The sequence below is a fragment of the Anomaloglossus baeobatrachus genome, chromosome 2 (assembly GCF_048569485.1).
Source record: "Anomaloglossus baeobatrachus isolate aAnoBae1 chromosome 2, aAnoBae1.hap1, whole genome shotgun sequence".
In the NCBI taxonomy this organism is placed as follows: domain Eukaryota; kingdom Metazoa; phylum Chordata; class Amphibia; order Anura; family Aromobatidae; genus Anomaloglossus; species Anomaloglossus baeobatrachus.
In genome coordinates, this window is record NC_134354.1 from 506,059,520 (window position 1) to 506,078,992 (window position 19,473).

At 41.2% G+C, this 19,473-nt stretch overlaps 1 protein-coding gene across 1 annotated transcript in view; it reads right to left on the bottom strand.

Moving 5' to 3' along the window:
- Positions 1–19,473, bottom strand: part of CFAP47 (cilia and flagella associated protein 47) — a 1,094,449-nt gene that overhangs the window by 863,054 nt on the left and 211,922 nt on the right. Inside the window, 1 exon segment of the mRNA XM_075333814.1 lies at positions 19,031–19,237. Coding sequence (XP_075189929.1) covers positions 19,031–19,237 — 207 coding nt within the window.

A 19,473-nucleotide genomic window follows, 5' to 3' on the forward strand; every position in this document is an offset into this window, starting at 1 on the left:
CTATCTTTAACCATGAGGAAAGTTTGGTTGCATCCTGTAAGGGTGTGTTGTTGTGTTCCAGTCTTTTTGGGAATTTGACGTATTAACGGGTAACTTATATTTAGGGAGTTTCCTTATCAGAATTACATCGCTATATCCTCTGTACACCATGTATCTAAGTACCTACAGTGAAGGAAATAATTATTTGATCCCTTGCTGACTTTGTAAGTTTGCCTACTGACAAACACATGAACAGTCTATAATTTTAAGGGTAGGTTAATTTTAACAGTGAGATATAGAATATCAAAAATAGAATCCAGAAAATCCCATTGTATAAATTATATAAATGTATTTGCATTTTGCAAAGAGAAATAAGTATTTGATCCCTCTGGCAAACAAGACTTAATACTTGGTGGCAAAACCCTTTTTGGCAAGCACAGCAGTCAGACGTTTTTGTAGTTGATGATGAGGTTTGCGCAGATGTCAGGAGGAATTTTGGTCCACTCCACTTGGCAGAGGATCTCTAAATCATTAAGCAACTCGGAGATTTAGCCCAGTTTTCTATGGGATTAAGGTCTGGAGACTGGCTAGGCCACTCCATGACCTTACTGTGCTTGTATTTGAGCCACTCCTTAGTTGCCTTGGCTGTATGTTTTGGGTCATTGTCGTACTGGAAGACCCAACCATGACCCAATTTTGATGTCCTGGTGGAGGGAAGGAGGTTTTCACTCAGGATTTTATGGTACATGACTCCATCCATTGTCCCATTGATGCGGTTAAGTAGTCCTGTGCCCTTAGGAGAGAAAAACTCCCAAAACATAATGTTTCCACTTCCATGTCTGACAGTGGGGACAGTGTTCTTTGGGCTATAGGCAGCATTTCTCTTCCTCCAAACACAGCAATTTGAGTTAAGGCCAAAGAGCTCAATTTTTGTCTCATCTGACCACAGCACCTTCTCCCAATCACTCTCAGAATCATCCAGGTGTTCATTGGTTAACTTCAGATGGGCCTACACATGTGCCTTCTTGAGCAGTGGGTCTTTGCGGGCACTGCAGGATTTTAATCCATTACGGCGTAATGTGTTTCAAATGGTTTTCTTGTTAACAGTGGTCCCAGCTGCCTTGAGATCATTAACAAGTTCCCCCTGTGTAGTTTTAGGCTGATCTTTCACCTTCTCCATGATCCTGGATACCCCACGAGATGAGATTTTGCATGGCGCCCCAGATCGATGTCGATTGACACTCATTTAGTATTTCTTCCATTTTCTTACAATTGCACCAACAGTTGTCTTCTTCTCATCTAGCGTCTTACTTCTGGTTTTGTAGCCCATTCCAGCCTTGTGCAGGTCTATGATCTTGTGCCTGACATCCTTAGAAACCTCTTTGGTCTTGCCCATGTTGTAGAGGTTAGGGTCTGACTGATTAAATGAGCCTGTGGACAGGAGTATTTTATACAGGTGACAATTTAAGACAGCGGTCTGTAATGCAGGTAACAAGTTGATTAAGAGTATCTAACTGGTCTGTAGGAGCCAGAACTCTTAATGGTTGGTAGGAGGTCAAATACTTCTTTCTCTCTGCAAAATGCAAATAAGTTTATATAATTTATACAATGTGATTTTCTGGATTTTATTTTTGATATTCTATCTCTCACTGTTCAAATTAACCTACCTTTAAAATTATAGACTGTTCATGTCTTTTTCAGTGGGCAAATTTACAAAATCAGCAAGGGATCAAATAATTATTTCCTTCACTGTATATTGTGTTCCAACCCTATACATTTTTTTCTTCTGGTGTCTGTTTCTAATGATAGATAGACAGACAGACAGACAGCTAGATAGATAGCTACATTTTACTTGTGTAATGGTACATGTAATTATATACTAGTATATATGATTACACTTTATGGGTAATAATAGTCCTGTTGCCTTCCCCTTCATATTTATTCAACACTCTCCTCATAAATCATTTTGGACTTTATGTCCCAATATAACCAATGAATTGTGCTATACAGAATTAACCTTTTTTATATATTCTGAGACAACACTTGTATTGGTGGGTGATCTCCAATGTCAGCTATAGGATATTACTCTAGATGGATGGTATATCACGCCTCTCCTCCAGGGTGGAACCCAAAACGTGGGGGAATCTCTCTCTCTGTGATGTGTCCAAGGCATGAGCGCAAACACGTATGCGCATGCACAAGGCGTTGTCTTCCTCTGCTGTGCATGGAACGCATCAATACGCTTGTGCACAGCACGCTAATATATCTCTGCTACTTATTGGCAGGCTCTCTGGACGCTTGCGCAGTGGAGTATATGAGGGCACTGAGACTCTATGTTCTTTAAAGCTGATGGTGTGCAGCATTTAAATGCAACATAAATTTAAAATGGAGCACAAATCTAAAAAAGTGGTGCTATTTAAATATGGATGCTTACCAGCCAGGCTGACTATGCTAGATTTGCCATCCTTTCAAGACATCATCAATATCAGTCATCTAAGGAACCATGTCATGGGGAAACACGTCAAGCAATGACAGTAGTTTTACATTGAAAAGTACCATTTCTATTGTTTGCCCTCCCTGCCTGTCTTCAGTATCATGATTTATATAAATTGAATCCAAATAAATCTATTTATCTATAGGGCTTTCTAGAGTTTCCTAGGGCCAGCCGGCGAGGAGCAGGGGCGCGACTTTTCCTATCAATAAGGGTTGTGCAAGAGAACAGGAGGGCTGTGCAGGAGAACAGGAAGGCTGTGCAGGAGAACAGGAGGGCTGTGCAGGAGAACAGGAGGGCTGTGCAGGAGAACGGGAGGGCTGTGCAGGAGAACGGGAGGGCTGTGCAGGAGAACGGGAGGGCTGTGCAGGAGAACGGGAGGGCTGTGCAGGAGAACGGGAGGGCTGTGCAGGAGAACGGGAGGGCTGTGCAGGAGAACAGGAGGGCTGTGCAAGAGAACGGGAGGGCTGTGCAGGAGAACGGGAGGGCTGTGCAGGAGAACGGGAGGGCTGTGCAGGAGAACGGGAGGGCTGTGCAGGAGAACGGGAGGGCTGTGCAGGAGAACAGGAGGGCTGTGCAGGAGAACAGGAGGGCTGTGCAGGAGAACAAAAGAACTGTGCAGAAGAAAAATAGACATGTGCAGGAGAAGAGCAGAGCTATGCAGGAGAAGAGGAAAGCTGTGCAGGAGAGCATGAGAGTTAGAAAGTCTGTGAGGAAGGCTGTATCAAAAAGTCAGCAGTGTGTCACAAAGAACAAGAATCAGTTATAGTTCTATACTATTACTTCCCACAAAATCATTGCCCCAACACATTTTTAGAATAATCACTTTAAGTTTCACAGTTATCAGTGCAGAACCCTTAGATGACATCAATTGCAGACACGAGTACAATGAAAAGTAAGCAGTAGCTTGACATGTGTGCCCTGCTCAAATGTACTGATGCAACCTTGTACTGTAGTTTCAAACTGATGGCCCAGGTTAGTTTAATGGAACACTGCCACAAAGTACCAGCTGCATCTCTTCTCAAAACAGACGTGCAACTGAGGCGGATGCTGAGTCAGACAGATCTAGCGGTGACTTGAGGCACTGGTACGGTTGGGAAAATTATTCTTGTTCAAATATAAAAGATGCCTTGATATATTTCTCACAATTTTGACATCAGTATGAGATATTATAGCATGAAAGAAGTAAATGAATGCTGAAGTGAGATATTTTAAATTACTTTGTGTATTTTCTACATTTAGTGTTTTCTTTATTGCCACTTTTCCATTACTGTTTAGAAATATGTGTGTTTGTGTTCTATGGTATATCAGTAGAAGCTTTGACATATCCCTGCATATAGGATATAAAAGCCTCATGATCGCCATAATTAGTGTGTGAGTATAAGGAAAACCTCAGTTAGTGATTATTGATCTAGATAAAAGCACACACAGGAGAACTTAATAAAAGAAGACTTGAGTCTTCATTGCAATAGAAAATCATTTTGAAGATGAATGACTCTTATAAGTGGAGATGGGTAGAAGGTCAAATGTTTTCATGATTCAATACCATCTTCGTGATTCATGAAACAGTTTTCAATGACCTGTATTCATCACAATTTATGAATATAGACACACAATATATGTACTCGAGTATATAAATTATATATATATATATATATATATATATATATATATATATATATATATATATATATATACAGTATATTGTCACTACTTGTGAACTATAAATACAGATATACAGATTAATGGCTTTCGATGCATTGAGAACTGTACAAAATAAATCTGTGAAATGAAAAGACTGGAAAAAAAAACTAAAAAAAAAAAAAAACAAACATATATATATATATATATATATATATATATATATATATATAAAATTTCCAGTCTTTTCATTTCACAGCTTTATTTTGTAATAAAGTTCTAAATGCATCAAAAGCCATTAATCTGTGCTTATAGTTCATAGGTAAGGACAATGTGACCATTATAATAAGGGCAGATGGCGTAGAGATTTCGGTTCATAAAGGAGGACCATGTGATAGTTATAATTTTGGTACACACTACATCCAATAACACTGATTTTACCAACAGTATAAGCCATTCAAACACTACTAGATCGAGCACAGATTGTACCCAAACACAATGATGCACACTCGAGTGGTCAGCATACGCAAAACACCTAAACTTCAAACTCGAAGACTAATTTTTTTTTTATAAAGTCTGTGTTCGGTACGAACTTTTAAGTTTGGGTTGGCTCATCTCTATTCATAAGAGCAGACAATTTTTTGGGCAACATTTTATAGTAGAGGATATTGCGGAGGCTATGTAAGATAAGAGGGAGAGAGTGGGAGTTACATTTTATGCAGGGAACACAATAATGGGAATCTATTATTCATGGGCTCAAGTGGGGTAGATATTTTGAATCAAGAGCATTATTCTGAATTAAAAAATGGTTCACATAAGACATAAATTCAAAAAACATCACAGAAAAGAAGCGGTCATTACCAATACAAGACCAGACTACTAATCCATTACCAGGATGCAGCAGGCCCCTGTGATCAAGGTAGGGGTAGCACAGGTGCAAAATACTGTTGAAACAACCACTAACAATCTTTCAATTCATGGAGGAGATGGTTGCAAGAATTAGACATACACAGATAAGGATTGCTAAGTACACCAGTTATAGAGATACATGTGATGCACAGTGTCTGGCATACAGCTTATTGGTAAAGGTAGTCTCATGATCGAAGCTGTAGTGGATGGTGAGTTACAGAGCTTGAAAGTAAAAAGTTCAAAATATTGTTACTCTTTTGCTCCTCAGTGTATTTGTGTATTGATGGTGGTGCTAGAAATGTATTTCTACACTGATGGTGGTTCTGTTGTAGTTATCCTGTACTGATAGTGGTTCTGGTGCTTTATTCATATACCAGTGGTGGTTTTTGTGATGTATACCTTCATAGAAGACAGTGATTTGTTCTATATATTGCAATACGGTGGTGTTGGAGTATATGGCATAAGCAATCAGATGATCACATGTCCAAGTACCCGAGGGCTAAAAAATAATAATGAATGAATATCATAAAAGCAAAGGCCAAAAATCTAATCAGGAGAGGCACCATTTTAATTTTATCCTCTGGAACGATGATTCCAGAAGGTAAGGATTGGTATAAGAAATGGCTGATAAGTGGGGAAAAAAAGAATATTTCTCTGCTAAGATATGTTTCTTACATTTACTTCTACCATTAATTCATGAAACATTTGTTGAAATTGCAGTTTCCATTTAACCATTTAGTGCAAAAAGATATGCATGAATAACAGCTCTTTGATCACTTAGTGTGGATGGGACTGAGGAGCTGAGTTCCCTCTACACTTCATAGATGCCAGTTATATATGTAGCAGCAGTGGCTGGAGCTGAAATTCGATTGCTTAGATGCCACTGTCATTCCCTAACCTTACATTCAAATGAAGAGATGGGCCCCCTGAGATGTCATCGCAATGTACTGATGGGCTCGATAGTAGCTGAGGGCCTTTTGAAGGGCCCTGTCGGTGCCATCTTGGTACTCCTTTGAAGATAGGAGACTATTGTTTTCACTATAAACTGCAATACAAAGGTATAGCAGCATATAATATAAGTATAATAAGTGATCAGATGATCTTAGAACCAGTTCTTCTAAACAGACAAAAAGAATAACAAAAAAAATATTTAAAAAATGTAAACATTTTAGACAATGTGTTTTGCTTGTTTAAAAAAAATAAAATCTATATATATATATATATATATATATAAAATTTATTATTATAGCGCCATTTATTCCATGGCGCTTTACAAATGAAAGAGGGTATATGTACAACAATCATTAACAGTACAAAACAGACTGGTATAGGAGGAGAGAGGACCCTGCCCGCGAGGGCTCACAGTCTACAGGGAATGGGTGATGGTACAATAGGTGAGAACAGAGCTGGTTTCACAGTGGTGTATTGGACTGAGGGTTATTGTAGGTTGTAGGCTTGATGGAAGAGATGGGTCTTGAGGTTCCTCTTGAAGCTTTCCACGGTAGGGGAGAGTCTGATATGCTGAGGTAGAGCGTTCCAGAGTATGGGGGAGGCACGGGAGAAATCTTGTACGCGATTGTGGGAAGGAGAGATAAAAGAGGAGAGAAGGAGATCTTGTGAGGATCTGAGGTTGCGTGCAGGTAGGTACCGGGAGAATAGGTTACAGAGGTAAGGAGGAGACAGGTTGTGGATGGCTTTGTATGTCATGGTTAATGTTTTGAACTGGAGTCGTTGGGCGATGGGAAGCCAGTGAAGGGATTGGCAGAGCGGCGAGGCTGGGGAATAGCGATGGGAGAGGTGGATTAAGTGGGCCGCAGAGTTTAGGATAGATTGGAGGGTGCAAGAGTGTTGGAAGGGAGGCCAGAGAGCAGGAGGTTGCAGTAATCGATGCGGGAGATGATGACGGCATGCACTAATGTTTTTGCTGATTCTTGGTTAAGGAAAGCACGGATACTTTTGAGTGTAAGTCTGCATAAGGTGAAGAGAGCTTGGATGTGTGGCTTGAAGGATAGAGCTGAGTCGAGGATTACTCCAAGGCAACGAGCTTGTGAGACTGGGGAGAGTGAGCAACCATCAAGTTTGATGGAAAGGCTTGTTGGAGGAGATGAGTGAGGAGAAGGAAAGACAATGAACTCTGTTTTGTCCATGTTAAGCTTTAGGAATCGTGCAGAAAAGAAGGATGAAATAACAGACAGACATTGTGGAATTTTGGTTAGTAGAGAGGTAATGTCAGGTCCAGAGAGGTAGATTTGTGTGTCATCAGCATAGAGATGATACTGAAAGCCGTGGAACTCTATGAGCTGTTCCAGGCTGAAGGTGTAGATGGAGAAAAGCAGGGGTCCAAGAACTGAGCCTTGGGGGACACTGACAGATAGGGGGCGAGATGAGAAAGTGGTGTGAGAATGGGAGACGCTGAAAGTTCAGTCGGTTAGGCATGAGGAGATGCAAGATAGGGCAAAGTCTGTGATACCCAGAGATGAGAGAACCTGTAGTAGGAGGGAATGGTCTACTCTGTTGGAGGCAGAGGACAGGTCCAGGAGGAGGAGGACAGAGTAGTGTTGCTTGGCTTTGGCGGTTAGTAGGTCATTGGTGACTTTGGTTAGGGCAGTTTCAGTAAAGTGATGCGGTCGGAAGCCAGATTGTAGCTGGTCAAAGAGGGAGCAGGAGGAGAGGTATGAGGACAATTCAAGATGGACATGCTGTTCCAGTAGTTTTGAGGCATAGGGGAGAAGGGATATGGGGCGATAGTTTCACACAGAGGATGGGTCAATGGAGGGCTTATTGAGGATGGGTGTAATGGAGGCATGTTTAAAGTATGAAGGGAATACACCACTTGTTAGATGGGTTAAGGCTGGGATGAGGACTGCGGTGATGTTGGGGATGAGGTGTGATGGGAGCGGGTCAAGTGCACAGGTGGTTAGATATATATACAGTGCCTTGCAAAAGTATTCGGCCCCCTTGAATTTTTAAACCTTTTCCCACATTTCAGGCTTCAAACATAAAGATAAAAATGTTAATGTTATGGTGATGAATCAACAACAAGTGGGACACAATTGTGAAGTTGAGCAAAATGTATTGCTTATTTTAACCTTTTTAAAAAATAACTGAAAAGTGGAGCGTGCAATATTATTCTATACCCCTTTAAGTTAATACTTTGTAGCGCCCCCTTTTGCTGTGATTACAGCTGCAAGTCGCTTGGGTTATGTGTCTATCAGTTTTGCACATCAAGAGACTGAAATTCTTGCCCATTCTTCCTTTGTAAACAGCTCGAGCTGAGTGAGGTTGGATGGAGAGCGTTTGTGAGCAGCAGTTTTCAGCTCTTTCCACAGATTCTCGATTGGATTCAGGTCTGGACTTTGACTTGGCCATTCTAACACCTGGATATGTTTATTTGTGAACCATTCCATTGTAGATTTTGCTTTATGTTAGGGATCATTGTCTTGTTGGAAGACAAATCTCCGTCCCAGTCTTAGGTCTTTTGCAGATTCCAACAGATTTTGTTCAAGGATGGTCCTGTATTTGGCTCCATCCATTTTCCCATCAATTTTAACCATCTTCCCTGTCCCTGCTGAAGCTGCCACCACCATGTTTGACAGTGGGGATAGTGTGTTCAGGGTGATGAGCTGTATATTGTTTGGCATTGTGCCCAAATCGTTTAATTTTGGTTTCATCTGACCAGAGCACCTTCTTCCACATGTTTGGTGTGTCTCCCAGGTGGCTTGTGGCAAACTTTAAACAACACTGTTTTATGGACATCTTTGAGAAATGGCTTTCTTCTTGCCACTCTTCCTTAAAGGCCAGATTTGTGCAGTGTACGACTGATTGTTGTCCTCTGGACAGACTCTCCCACCTCAGCTGGAGATCTCTGCAGTTCATCCAGAGTAATCATGGGCTTCTTGGCTGCATCTCTGATCAGTCTTCTCCTGTTTGAGATTAAATTTTTGAGGGACGGCTGGGTCTTGGTAGATTTGCAGTGGTATAATACTCCTTCCATTTCAATATAATCGCTTGCACAGTGCTCCTTGGGATGTTTAAAGTTTTGGAAAATTTTTTGTAACCAAATCCAGCTTTAAACGTCTCCACAACAGTATCACAGACCTGCCTGTTGTTCCTTGGTCTTCATGATGCTATCTAAGCTTTAACCAGAACGCTGAGACTATCACAGAGCAGGTGCATTTATACTGAGACTTGATTACACACAGGTGGATTATATTTATCAACAGTCATTTAGGACAACATTGGATCATTCAGGAGTCCTCAATGAACTTCTGGAGTGAGTTTGCTGCACTGAAAGTAAAGGGGCAGAATAAAATTGCATGCCCCAATTTTCAGTTCATTATTTTTTAAAAAAGTTTAAAATAAGCAATGATTTTCATCAAACTTCACAATTGTGTCCCACTCGTAGTTGATTCTTCACCATAACATTAAAATTTTTATCTTCATGTTTGAAGCCCGAAACGTGGGAAAAGGTTGAAAAATTCAAGGGGGCCGAATAGTTTCGCAAGGTACTATATATATATATATATATATATATATATATGCATTTCAAATTCATAAAAATTCAAATCACCACCCTTTTCCCTTAATAAAAAATACATAAAAAATTAGAAACCAACACATTTTGTACTGCTGAATCCATAAAAGTTTGGTATATCAAAATATAAAACCAATCAATCTCTACATTAAAAACCATAATATGAAAAAAATTAAAACACCCAAATTGTCTTTTTTGCTAAAAGATGCAATAAAAACTGATCCAAATGTTATATGTATACCGATTTTTTTTGGAACAAATCTATCAGTGCACCATACAGAAAACAAGGCTTCCTAAAGATCCATTGAGGAAAAAATAAAACTATTTAAAGTCTCCAATATAGTGATGCAAACCAACAAACTTGGAATTTTTTTTGCACAAGAATAGAAAATAATATATGCACGGTTGGTATCTCTATATTTTTACTTTCCTGGAAAATCATTCAGGTTATTTTAACCATACAATTAATACCATAAAAAACCATAGATGAAAATAATATGAACATATACCCTGCTGTAACTAAATAAAAGCATAATGCATATAAATGATCATAGGGCACTTAGTAAACACTGTTTATGATCAAAAAAGCGTAAAGCCATCCCACTGCGACAAGGTGTACCCAATCGGGACAGTACCTACACTCTCTAATATTACAACATCACCATGTGTCAACAGACATCAATCTGAATAAGGGCAGAGAGTGGCTGCGTCCCAACTGGACACACAGCCATGGGAGGAACTAGATGAAATGCCCAGCTCACTAAGAAGGGGGGCGCACCCTATTTGTATTAAATACAAGAGACTACAAAAAAACAAAAAAGTGAGCCGGAGTATGAGTTGGTATACATGTAACTTGTAAGCTCATGTTTACACTGGCCATAAGATATAAAAAAAATCAAAGCTGAAAATCTCACCATGTGTCAACAGACATCAATCATATCCTATGCTCATTTATGTTACCTACCCTAGCCTGATGTTGCTATGTCAAGAAAAAAGTTATAGGTCTTGGAACAAGGGAAAATCCAAATGTTAAAATAAAAATTTGTTCTCGAAGTAAGGGGTAAATATATTACAGAAGCAGCTTATAAAAGATAACCTAAAAAGATTGGATTAAAGGGCTATTCTCAAATTGTCTCTTGAGCAGCTCAGAGCTATGCAGCTTATTTCATTTCCTGTTTTTTTATGCCGGAACTACCGTATTTTTCGGACTATAAAACGCACTTTTTTCCCCCCAAATGTTGGGGGAAAGTGGGGGATGCGTCTTATAGTCTGAATGTAGGGCTGCAGGGAATGATTGTGCTGCAGTGGAGCAGGTCATCGGTGGCACAAGCAGGCTATAGCAGCGCCTGTTGTGACCATGTTGGCCCGCTCATTTCATATGCTTGCCCATCCTCCCGCTCATCATCTCTTAGCACTGAAGCCGACGCTGTCATGTGGGTGGGATGATGGGAGGGGGGGTGCACGCATAATTAACAGCCGGCCCACGTGATCACCCCTGGCAACTACAGCCTGGAGTGATCATGTGCGGCTATATTCACTGCCCCCCGCGCATCATCATCAGCGCGGGGGTAGTAAATAAGTATGGTATACTTACCGGTCACTGTTCCCTGCAGCTTCGCAATATTCTCCTGTCTGCCAGCCAGCTGATCTGTGTAGAAAACGGTGAGCACAGGGATGACATAATCATACATACACATCAGCATCCGGCAGACAGGAGGAAATCGTGATGCTGCAGGGGAACGGTGACCGGCTCCACACAGGTCAGCGGCACTGCTGCTGACACAGAGAGGAAGATGATCGATGCTGCAGGGAGTGAGGAAAGGTGAGTAAAAAACGTTTTGTTTTTTTTTCTGTGTCATAGGATACAGGCCATATAGCAGTGTAATAACCTGCAGGTAACGGGATACGCAAGGACTGCACGGAACCACGGGGGTTAATCAATGCAAATTTAATAATGTATTGCACAACACAGGTGGAGGAAAAGTGAGGGAAGGGAGCACAGCAGTAGAGATAATGCAATATACATACAACTACTTTGAATAGCTTGTCAAAGGTGGGAAGCCTCAGATTGTACTCCCAAAAGCAAAACACAGAAATCCTTATTAAACAAAAAAAAACGCAGAGTCCTTGTTATCTTACTCGTATAACACTGTGCAGAGTCTTTTCCTATCTGTCCCTAACTAAAAGTAGTGTGCACACTTAACTGCAGGTTTCAGCGTGGGGTACCTCGTCACTGTTGGGGCCCGTATTCTGCCGGCAGACACCTCTAAAGTTCAGTCTTTGTCCCGGATCTGTAATTTGCCCGTGCTGTCTGGCTCCTCGCTCCACATCCAGCCTCTTTGGATCTGTGTCTTGGGGAGATGTCACGCAACACTCAGGTACTTGGACCTTGTTCAGCAGGGCAGAATGCAGCCTTGCCTTCTTCCGCACGTCCGGACACACACACCTCTCTGCATAAAAACAGCTACCAAACAAAACTAGCTCCTCTGCACATCCTGTTCAGGACTGTACCAAGTAAATCAAGTAGCAGGGGTTTGTGCCCGCTGTTCTTTGTTTTGACAGTAGGTGGCAGCATAACAAGGAAAAGTCCACAGTCTTCTAACCTATATATGTAAATATTAACAGATCTTACAGCAGGATAGGGTATATACCAGGGTGGGGCCAAACCAGGATGTGCATATTTTCAGGATGGCGCTATACCAGGATGAGGGACATATACAGTTAGGTCCAGAAATATTTGGACAGTGACACAAGTTTTGTTATTTTAGCTGTTTACAAAAACATGTTCAGAAATACAATTATATATATAATATGGGCTGAAAGTGCACACTCCCAGCTGCAATATGAGAGTTTTCACATCCAAATCGGAGAAAGGGTTTAGGAATCATAGCTCTGTAATGCATAGCCTCCTCTTTTTCAAGGGACCAAAAGTAATTGGACAAGGGACTCTAAGGGCTGCAATTAACTCTGAAGGCGTCTCCCTCGTTAACCTGTAATTAATGAAGTAGTTAAAAGGTCTGGGGTTGATTACAGGTGTGTGGTTTTGCATTTGGAAGCTGTTGCTGTGACCAGACAACATGCGGTCTAAGGAACTCTCAATTGAGGTGAAGCAGAACATCCTGAGGCTGAAAAAAAAGAAAAAATCCATCAGAGAGATAGCAGACATGCTTGGAGTAGCAAAATCAACAGTCGGGTACATTCTGAGAAAAAAGGAATTGACTGGTGAGCTTGGGAACTCAAAAAGGCCTGGGCGTCCACGGATGACAACAGTGGTGGATGATCACCGCATACTTTCTTTGGTGAAGAAGAACCCGTTCACAACATCAACTGAAGTCCAGAACACTCTCAGTGAAGTAGGTGTATCTGTCTCTAAGTCAACTGTAAAGAGAAGACTCCATGAAAGTAAATACAAAGGGTTCACATCTAGATGCAAACCATTCATCAATTCCAAAAATAGACAGGCCAGAGTTAAATTTGCTGAAAAACACCTCATGAAGCCAGCTTAGTTCTGGAAAAGTATTCTATGGACAGATGAGACAAATATCAACCTGTACCAGAATGATGGGAAGAAAAAAATTTGGAGAAGAAAGGGAACTGCACATGATCCAAGGCACACCACATCCTCTGTAAAACATGGTGGAGGCAACATGATGGCATGGGCATGCATGGCTTTCAATGGCATTGGGTTACTTGTGTTTATTGATGACATAACAGCAGACAAGAGTAGCCGGATGAATTCTGAAGTGTACCGGGATATACTTTCAGCCCAGATTCAGCCAAATGCCGCAAAGTTGATCGGACGGCGTTTCATAGTACAGATGGACAATGACCCCAAGCATACAGCCAAAGCTACCCAGGAGTTCATGAGTGCAAAAAAGTGGAACATTCTGCAATAACCAAGTCAATCACCAGATCTTAACCCAATTGAGCATGCGTTTCACTTGCTCAAATCCAGACTTAAGACGGAAAGACCCACAAACAAGCAAGACCTGAAGGCTGCGGCTGTAAAGGCCTGACAAAGCATTAAGAAGGAGGAAACCCAGCGTTTGGTGATGTCCATGGGTTCCAGACTTAAGGCAGTTATTGCCTCCAAAGGATTCGCAACAAAATATTGAAAATAAAAATATTTTGTTTGGGTTTGGTTTATTTGTCCAATTACTTTTGACCTCCTAAAATGTGGAGTGTTTGTAAAGAAATGTGTACAATTCCTACAATTTCTATCAGATATTTTTGTTCAAACCTTCAAATTAAACAGTACAATCTGCACTTGAATTCTGTTGTAGAGATTTCATTTCAAATCCAATGTGGTGGCATGCAGAGCCCAACTCGCAAAAATTGTGTCACTGTCCAAATATTTCTGGACCTAACTGTATACAAGGCAGGAGGCTCATTACCAGGATGGGGTACCTTAGTAGAGAATTTGGGGACATTACCCCCATAACAGTGTCAGCAGTAGATCCCCGCACCATAACAGTGTGCCATGACCACATTTTTTGCTTAAAATTCTATTTTCCTCCTCTAAAACCAGAGTGCGGCTTATGGTCCAGTGCGTGTTATAGTCCAAAAAATACGGTACTCATTGAGTGACAGTTCTGGTGAGCAGAGCAGTAGTACTTGTAGTACTATAAAATTCAGCACAAGATCTGCTGTAACATATTCAGCTATCAGTGTTTTATTCTTGAGTGTACACTGCATTTCCTATATTTTCATATCGAGATAACAGGGAAGTCAACCGAATACACAACTCAGGAAAGTGAGAGCGAGAGCTGTAATTAGGAGACTTGCTCTAGGAGACACCATTGCTGCAGGCTGGTAACAACAACTACTAAGAGGCTGAAAGTCATGGGGAGGAAGGTGAACAGCTAACTGCTCTAAAGAAATTAATGGGTTGAAAATATTAAGAGTTAACCTTTCTCCTGAAATGGCGCACTCTTGACCAGGATCTCGGCAGGCATTTCTGGCTTAGCGCCATGGAAACGAGCTGCACACTATGTAAGATAATAGCTTTCAATGCAGGAGAATAGTAGCAAATAGAAAAAACAAGTAAATTGCAAACTTGCATTTTTCCATGCTGTCTAACTAAATTAATGCAATTTAATAACTTGAGAATACCACTTTAAGGAAAACAAGTTCAGAGATAATGGTCTATCCAAGTAATTACAAGAAAGACAACCCACATATTTCACAAAAGGCAAGATTTCCTATTTTCCCAATTGCTTTCCTCATTACAACAGCCAAAAAGAGTTCTGCATAGAAGTAAAATGAACGCTAATAAAAAAAATCCTGTGTTCAGTGAATTTGCACTCCATGTATTGCATATCACCATTTTGAAAGAGTGAAATGCATTTGTTACCAATCAGCCATTCTGCTGTTTGCATACTTATTTCCCTAATGTGCACTTGCAAAAGAAGTTACAAAAAATAGACAATAGTCATTAAATATATTATCTGCAGTAACATTTGCAACCTGCTGTTAGCCAAAAAAAGCTTGAGCTCCGACTGTGAAGGCAAAAAAATCCTCATAAGAGCAGGGAGCTCATTTTCATTAAACATACTCTGTGATTTTGTCATTTATACTCCACTAGAAGACAGGCGCTTTTATATATTTATTTGGATGCTTTTGTTTTTTAATCTCTCGTCTAATCCTGTAACGTATTATGACACTTTCCTCAATGGGTATATTGTTGTATGGCATACATTTAACAAATCAGATGGTGTGTAATTGATGATTGCGGCACACAATTTCTCAGAACTCTTAGAGAAAGATAATACTATAATTTTTTGTATACGCAAAGGATTCGTATATTCAAGGTTTCCAGACTGTAATCTTTCGTTACAAAGGGAATAATTAAAGGTATTATTTATAATGGAATTCCTGCAAGTGTAGCAGTCTATTATTCTGTATTGCTAACCAAGCAGAACAGCTACGGGGTTAACACTGCCATACAAAATTACAGATGTGTAAAACAATGGGAAGAAATGTAGTATTCTTCAGAGAATGCCGGGATGAGGAACAAAGGAGGGTTTCTCGCACAATTTATGCTCGCTGAAAAGGATGTTGGCAATTTAATTATTAATAGGCCTCTAACATTTGAAGAATAATAAATGTCTGAATCATCAGGTCAGGTCTATGTTTGGATCAGGAAGGAGCAGGTCTCAGATATAAAATAACATTTTGTCTACTCCCTACAAAAATAAATCAGAGGTTAAAAGCAAAGTAATGTCAACGCTTTGATGTAGAGGTTTTAAACTAAAATGCTTGAGGGAAAGAAGCCAAAATTGATAACACTTTGAGCCTATAGCGGCATATACAGGAGTGATAACCTTAGAAGAAATTTGTAGTCATACTCATATTTACTTCATTGGTATCAGCTTCATTTCAACAGTATAATATAATGTCAGCTTAAAACAAAAAGTGAGTTGCACCTTTGAAAGTCTAGTACTTGAAAAAAGAAAAACATTGTATTTCAATCACCGAAGAGTAGAAAAAAGCTCAACTTGTACATTTGTATTTTACCCAGTATTCCGTTACCACTCAAAATGAAAAAAAAAAAGAAAATCTCAGAATCCTGTAAAAAAAAAAAACAAACCTAAAAGAAAAATATTTTTTCCAACACTGACCAGGTGCCTCTCAAATCTCTATAGTCCTGTTTAGTCCAGACTCCTGTCAGTGCCAACGTTTTGGGAGTAAAGGGTGCTTTACATGCTGCGACATCGCAATTGCTAGCGATGTCAAGCGCGACAGCACCCGCCCCCGTCGAACGTGCGACATTTGGTGATTTCTGCCGTTGCGAATATTATCGCTACGGCAGCATCACACACTCATACCTGTGCAGCGACGTCGCTGTGACCGCTGAACAATCCCTCCTTCAAGGGGGAGGTGCGTTCGGTGTCACCGCAACGTCACTAAGCGGCCGTCCAATAGAAACGGATGGTAGCGATGCCGAGCACGATAGTACCCGCCCCCGTCGCACATGCAATATCTTGTGATAGCTGCCGTAGCGAACATTATCGCTACGGCAGCTTCACACACACTTACCTGCCCTGCGACGTCACTCTGGCCGGCGACCCGCCTTCCTCCTAAGGGGGCGGGTCGTGCGGCGTCACAGCGACGTCACATGGCTGGCCAATAGAAGCGGAGGGCAGAGATGAGCGGGACATAACATCCCACCCGCCTCCTTCCTTCCACATTGCCGGTGGACGCAGGTAAGGAAATGTTTGTCGTTCCTGCGGTGCCACACACAGCGATGTGTGGTGCAGCAGGAATGACAAACAACATCGTACCTGCAGCAGCAACGATATTAAGGAAAGAAGCGACGTGTCAACAATCACCGTTTATGGACGATTTTGCGATCGTTGATCGTCACTCCTTGGTGTCATTCCCTGCGATGTCGCTACCAGCGCCGGATGTGCGTCACTAACGACGTGACCCCGACGATATATCGGTAGCGATGTCGCAGGGTGTAAAGCACCCTTTAGTATGGTAGATTGAATTAATGGGAAGGTGTCGCGTTTTTTAATTTTTGTTTTAATAGTGATTATGGAATCAATTATTTTTAATACAAAATTAAATTAATTGTTTATTTAGCTTTTATTTAATTCTATTTTTACTGAAACACAGGGGGCTGCCATCTTGGAGTAACAACAATTGCCTCACATATGGCAGCTCGCAGTGCATTGGGTGTGATAGTCGGACTCCGATCCTATTCTCTAACACTGAGAGCTCCCTGCTGTGAGATGGACACACACCCTGGGCTGTCCAGATTACAGCAGAGGGTGGAGATCACCGCCATCTTTGTGGAGCCCACTGCTTATGATGCGTGCTGCACTTTCCCTCTGTCACCCACTCAGGATGGGACGAGTACTGGTGCCGGGCACTTTCCCCCTGTCACCTGCCACCCCGCCGCCCTCCTCTCTGCCACCACACCCACTCTGCCGCTCACCCCCCATGTGTGCTCATGTCGGGCCTCCGCTCCTAGCAGCTCCTCACTGCTCTGTCCTATGATCACTGATGAGAGAAACAGACACCAGTCTGACAGGACAGGCAGCCAGGGGCACAGGTCTGAGGTGAGCGCATGCAGCTGGGAGTGGTGATCGCGTTGTAACATCTGTCGTGCAGTGCCGGGCTCAGGTTGCAGATCACCCCTCCTCGCTGCATGTCACCTTGGACGTCCAATCCTGGCCGGCAGCTACCCTTACCAGTCTGGTGTCTTGGCAGTTCCTCTTCTCAGCACTTAGAGCACAGTATATGCGGTACAGTATCTGGGGCATAGAATACAGTGGTGCACAGTATATGGGTCAAAGGAATATCAGGGCACAGTATATGGGGTGACAGGAATATTGGGTCACAGGAATATCGGGGTACAGTATATCGGGGCACCAGAATATTGGGTCACAGTATATGAGGGCAAAGGAATATAGGGGCAAAGTATATGGGGCATAGTATACAGTGGGGCACAGTATACAGTGGAGCACTATGCTAGTTGTCCTTGGTGACACTTTAGACATATGAGTATAACTTTGCAGGCCCAAACAAAATAGCTCCGCACTATGATCCTAAACTTCATCTTCCCTTACACCTTTGGAAACACCCAGAACAGGAGGGGGAAGCGTGACATCACACACATGAGAGCAGATTCCACCCACTTTTTCTGGGGTTGTAATGTGAGCTAGTTACTAGTAGGATTTAAGAAGCTGCTCCCCATAGTGTTTAAGAGCGATACATATAAAAATTAAAAAAAAATTATTTTATATTTTTCTCAATTAAAAAGAAATAATAACATTCAAACAAAACATTAAAACATTAATACTTTACATTTTTTCAGTTATTGATTTTTTTTTAATGACACCTTCTCTTTAACTTTTTTCATGGCAATAAATTGGTAAGCACATTGGAAACCCATATAAAAAACCAAAATGGTAACGTGTCGCCCTCCTAAAGACTAAATAGGTTCTGTGATGACATGAAAGGGGATAGCTTTATTTGCTCATACAACGCGTTTCAGCCCCTACAGAGTCTTTGCAAACTTGATGTGGATGTGCACTATACTTGATGAAGGCTCTGTAGGAGCCAAAACACATTGTATGAGCAAATAAAGCTATACCCTTTCATGTCATCACGGATTCTATTTGGTCATTGAGAGTATGACATGTTACCATTTTGTTGATGTTTCGAGGGAGCACATCTGTGGGTGTTTCGAGGGAGCAATCCACCCACAGCCTCGTGTGTAAGCAGCATACCAGACCGGGATCATATTGCTGCACTCAGCAGCTTATTTGCACCTCCGATTTGGTGAGTGCATTTTGACTATTTCCCTCTGAGAATCATTATCGCTACACTTAGATTAGCACCATGCTGTCTACTCTTCCCTTTTCTCCCTTTAGGAGAAAATTGTTATATCACTTTAAAAAAATGAATAAGAGACACAAAATATGCAAACAAATTATCATTGATATTTTTAACAAAATGTATCTTACTGGTTCTTATTTTCATCTGTGAATAAAATGTCAGACAAGCAGGACACTGGAGAGGAAGATTTGAAGGCAATCTTGCAAGCAATTTTTTCACCCAAATTACTAGAACTTAAAACAGTCTGACCATTAGGAAAATGGACAGAAAACAACTTCTTGCGGTCACCGTTGTCAAGCTCCATCTCTGGAATTTCCACTTTTAATATGGATGGCCTACAGAGAGACATATTTTGTTTAAACATGACAACCCATAAAGCAAACAGAAATTGGGTCAGACTATTCACGAGCAGGCAGATTTCACAAACAACCCACTCTTTAGCATACTCCAGTTCTAGTATCAAATTTGGCCAACACCAACCAAATTGGGGGTTTTTAGGATGAAATGAGGAGCAAAAATAAAAGGGCAGACATGTAGGGCCAGCATACAATATTGTGACTTAAAAAATATA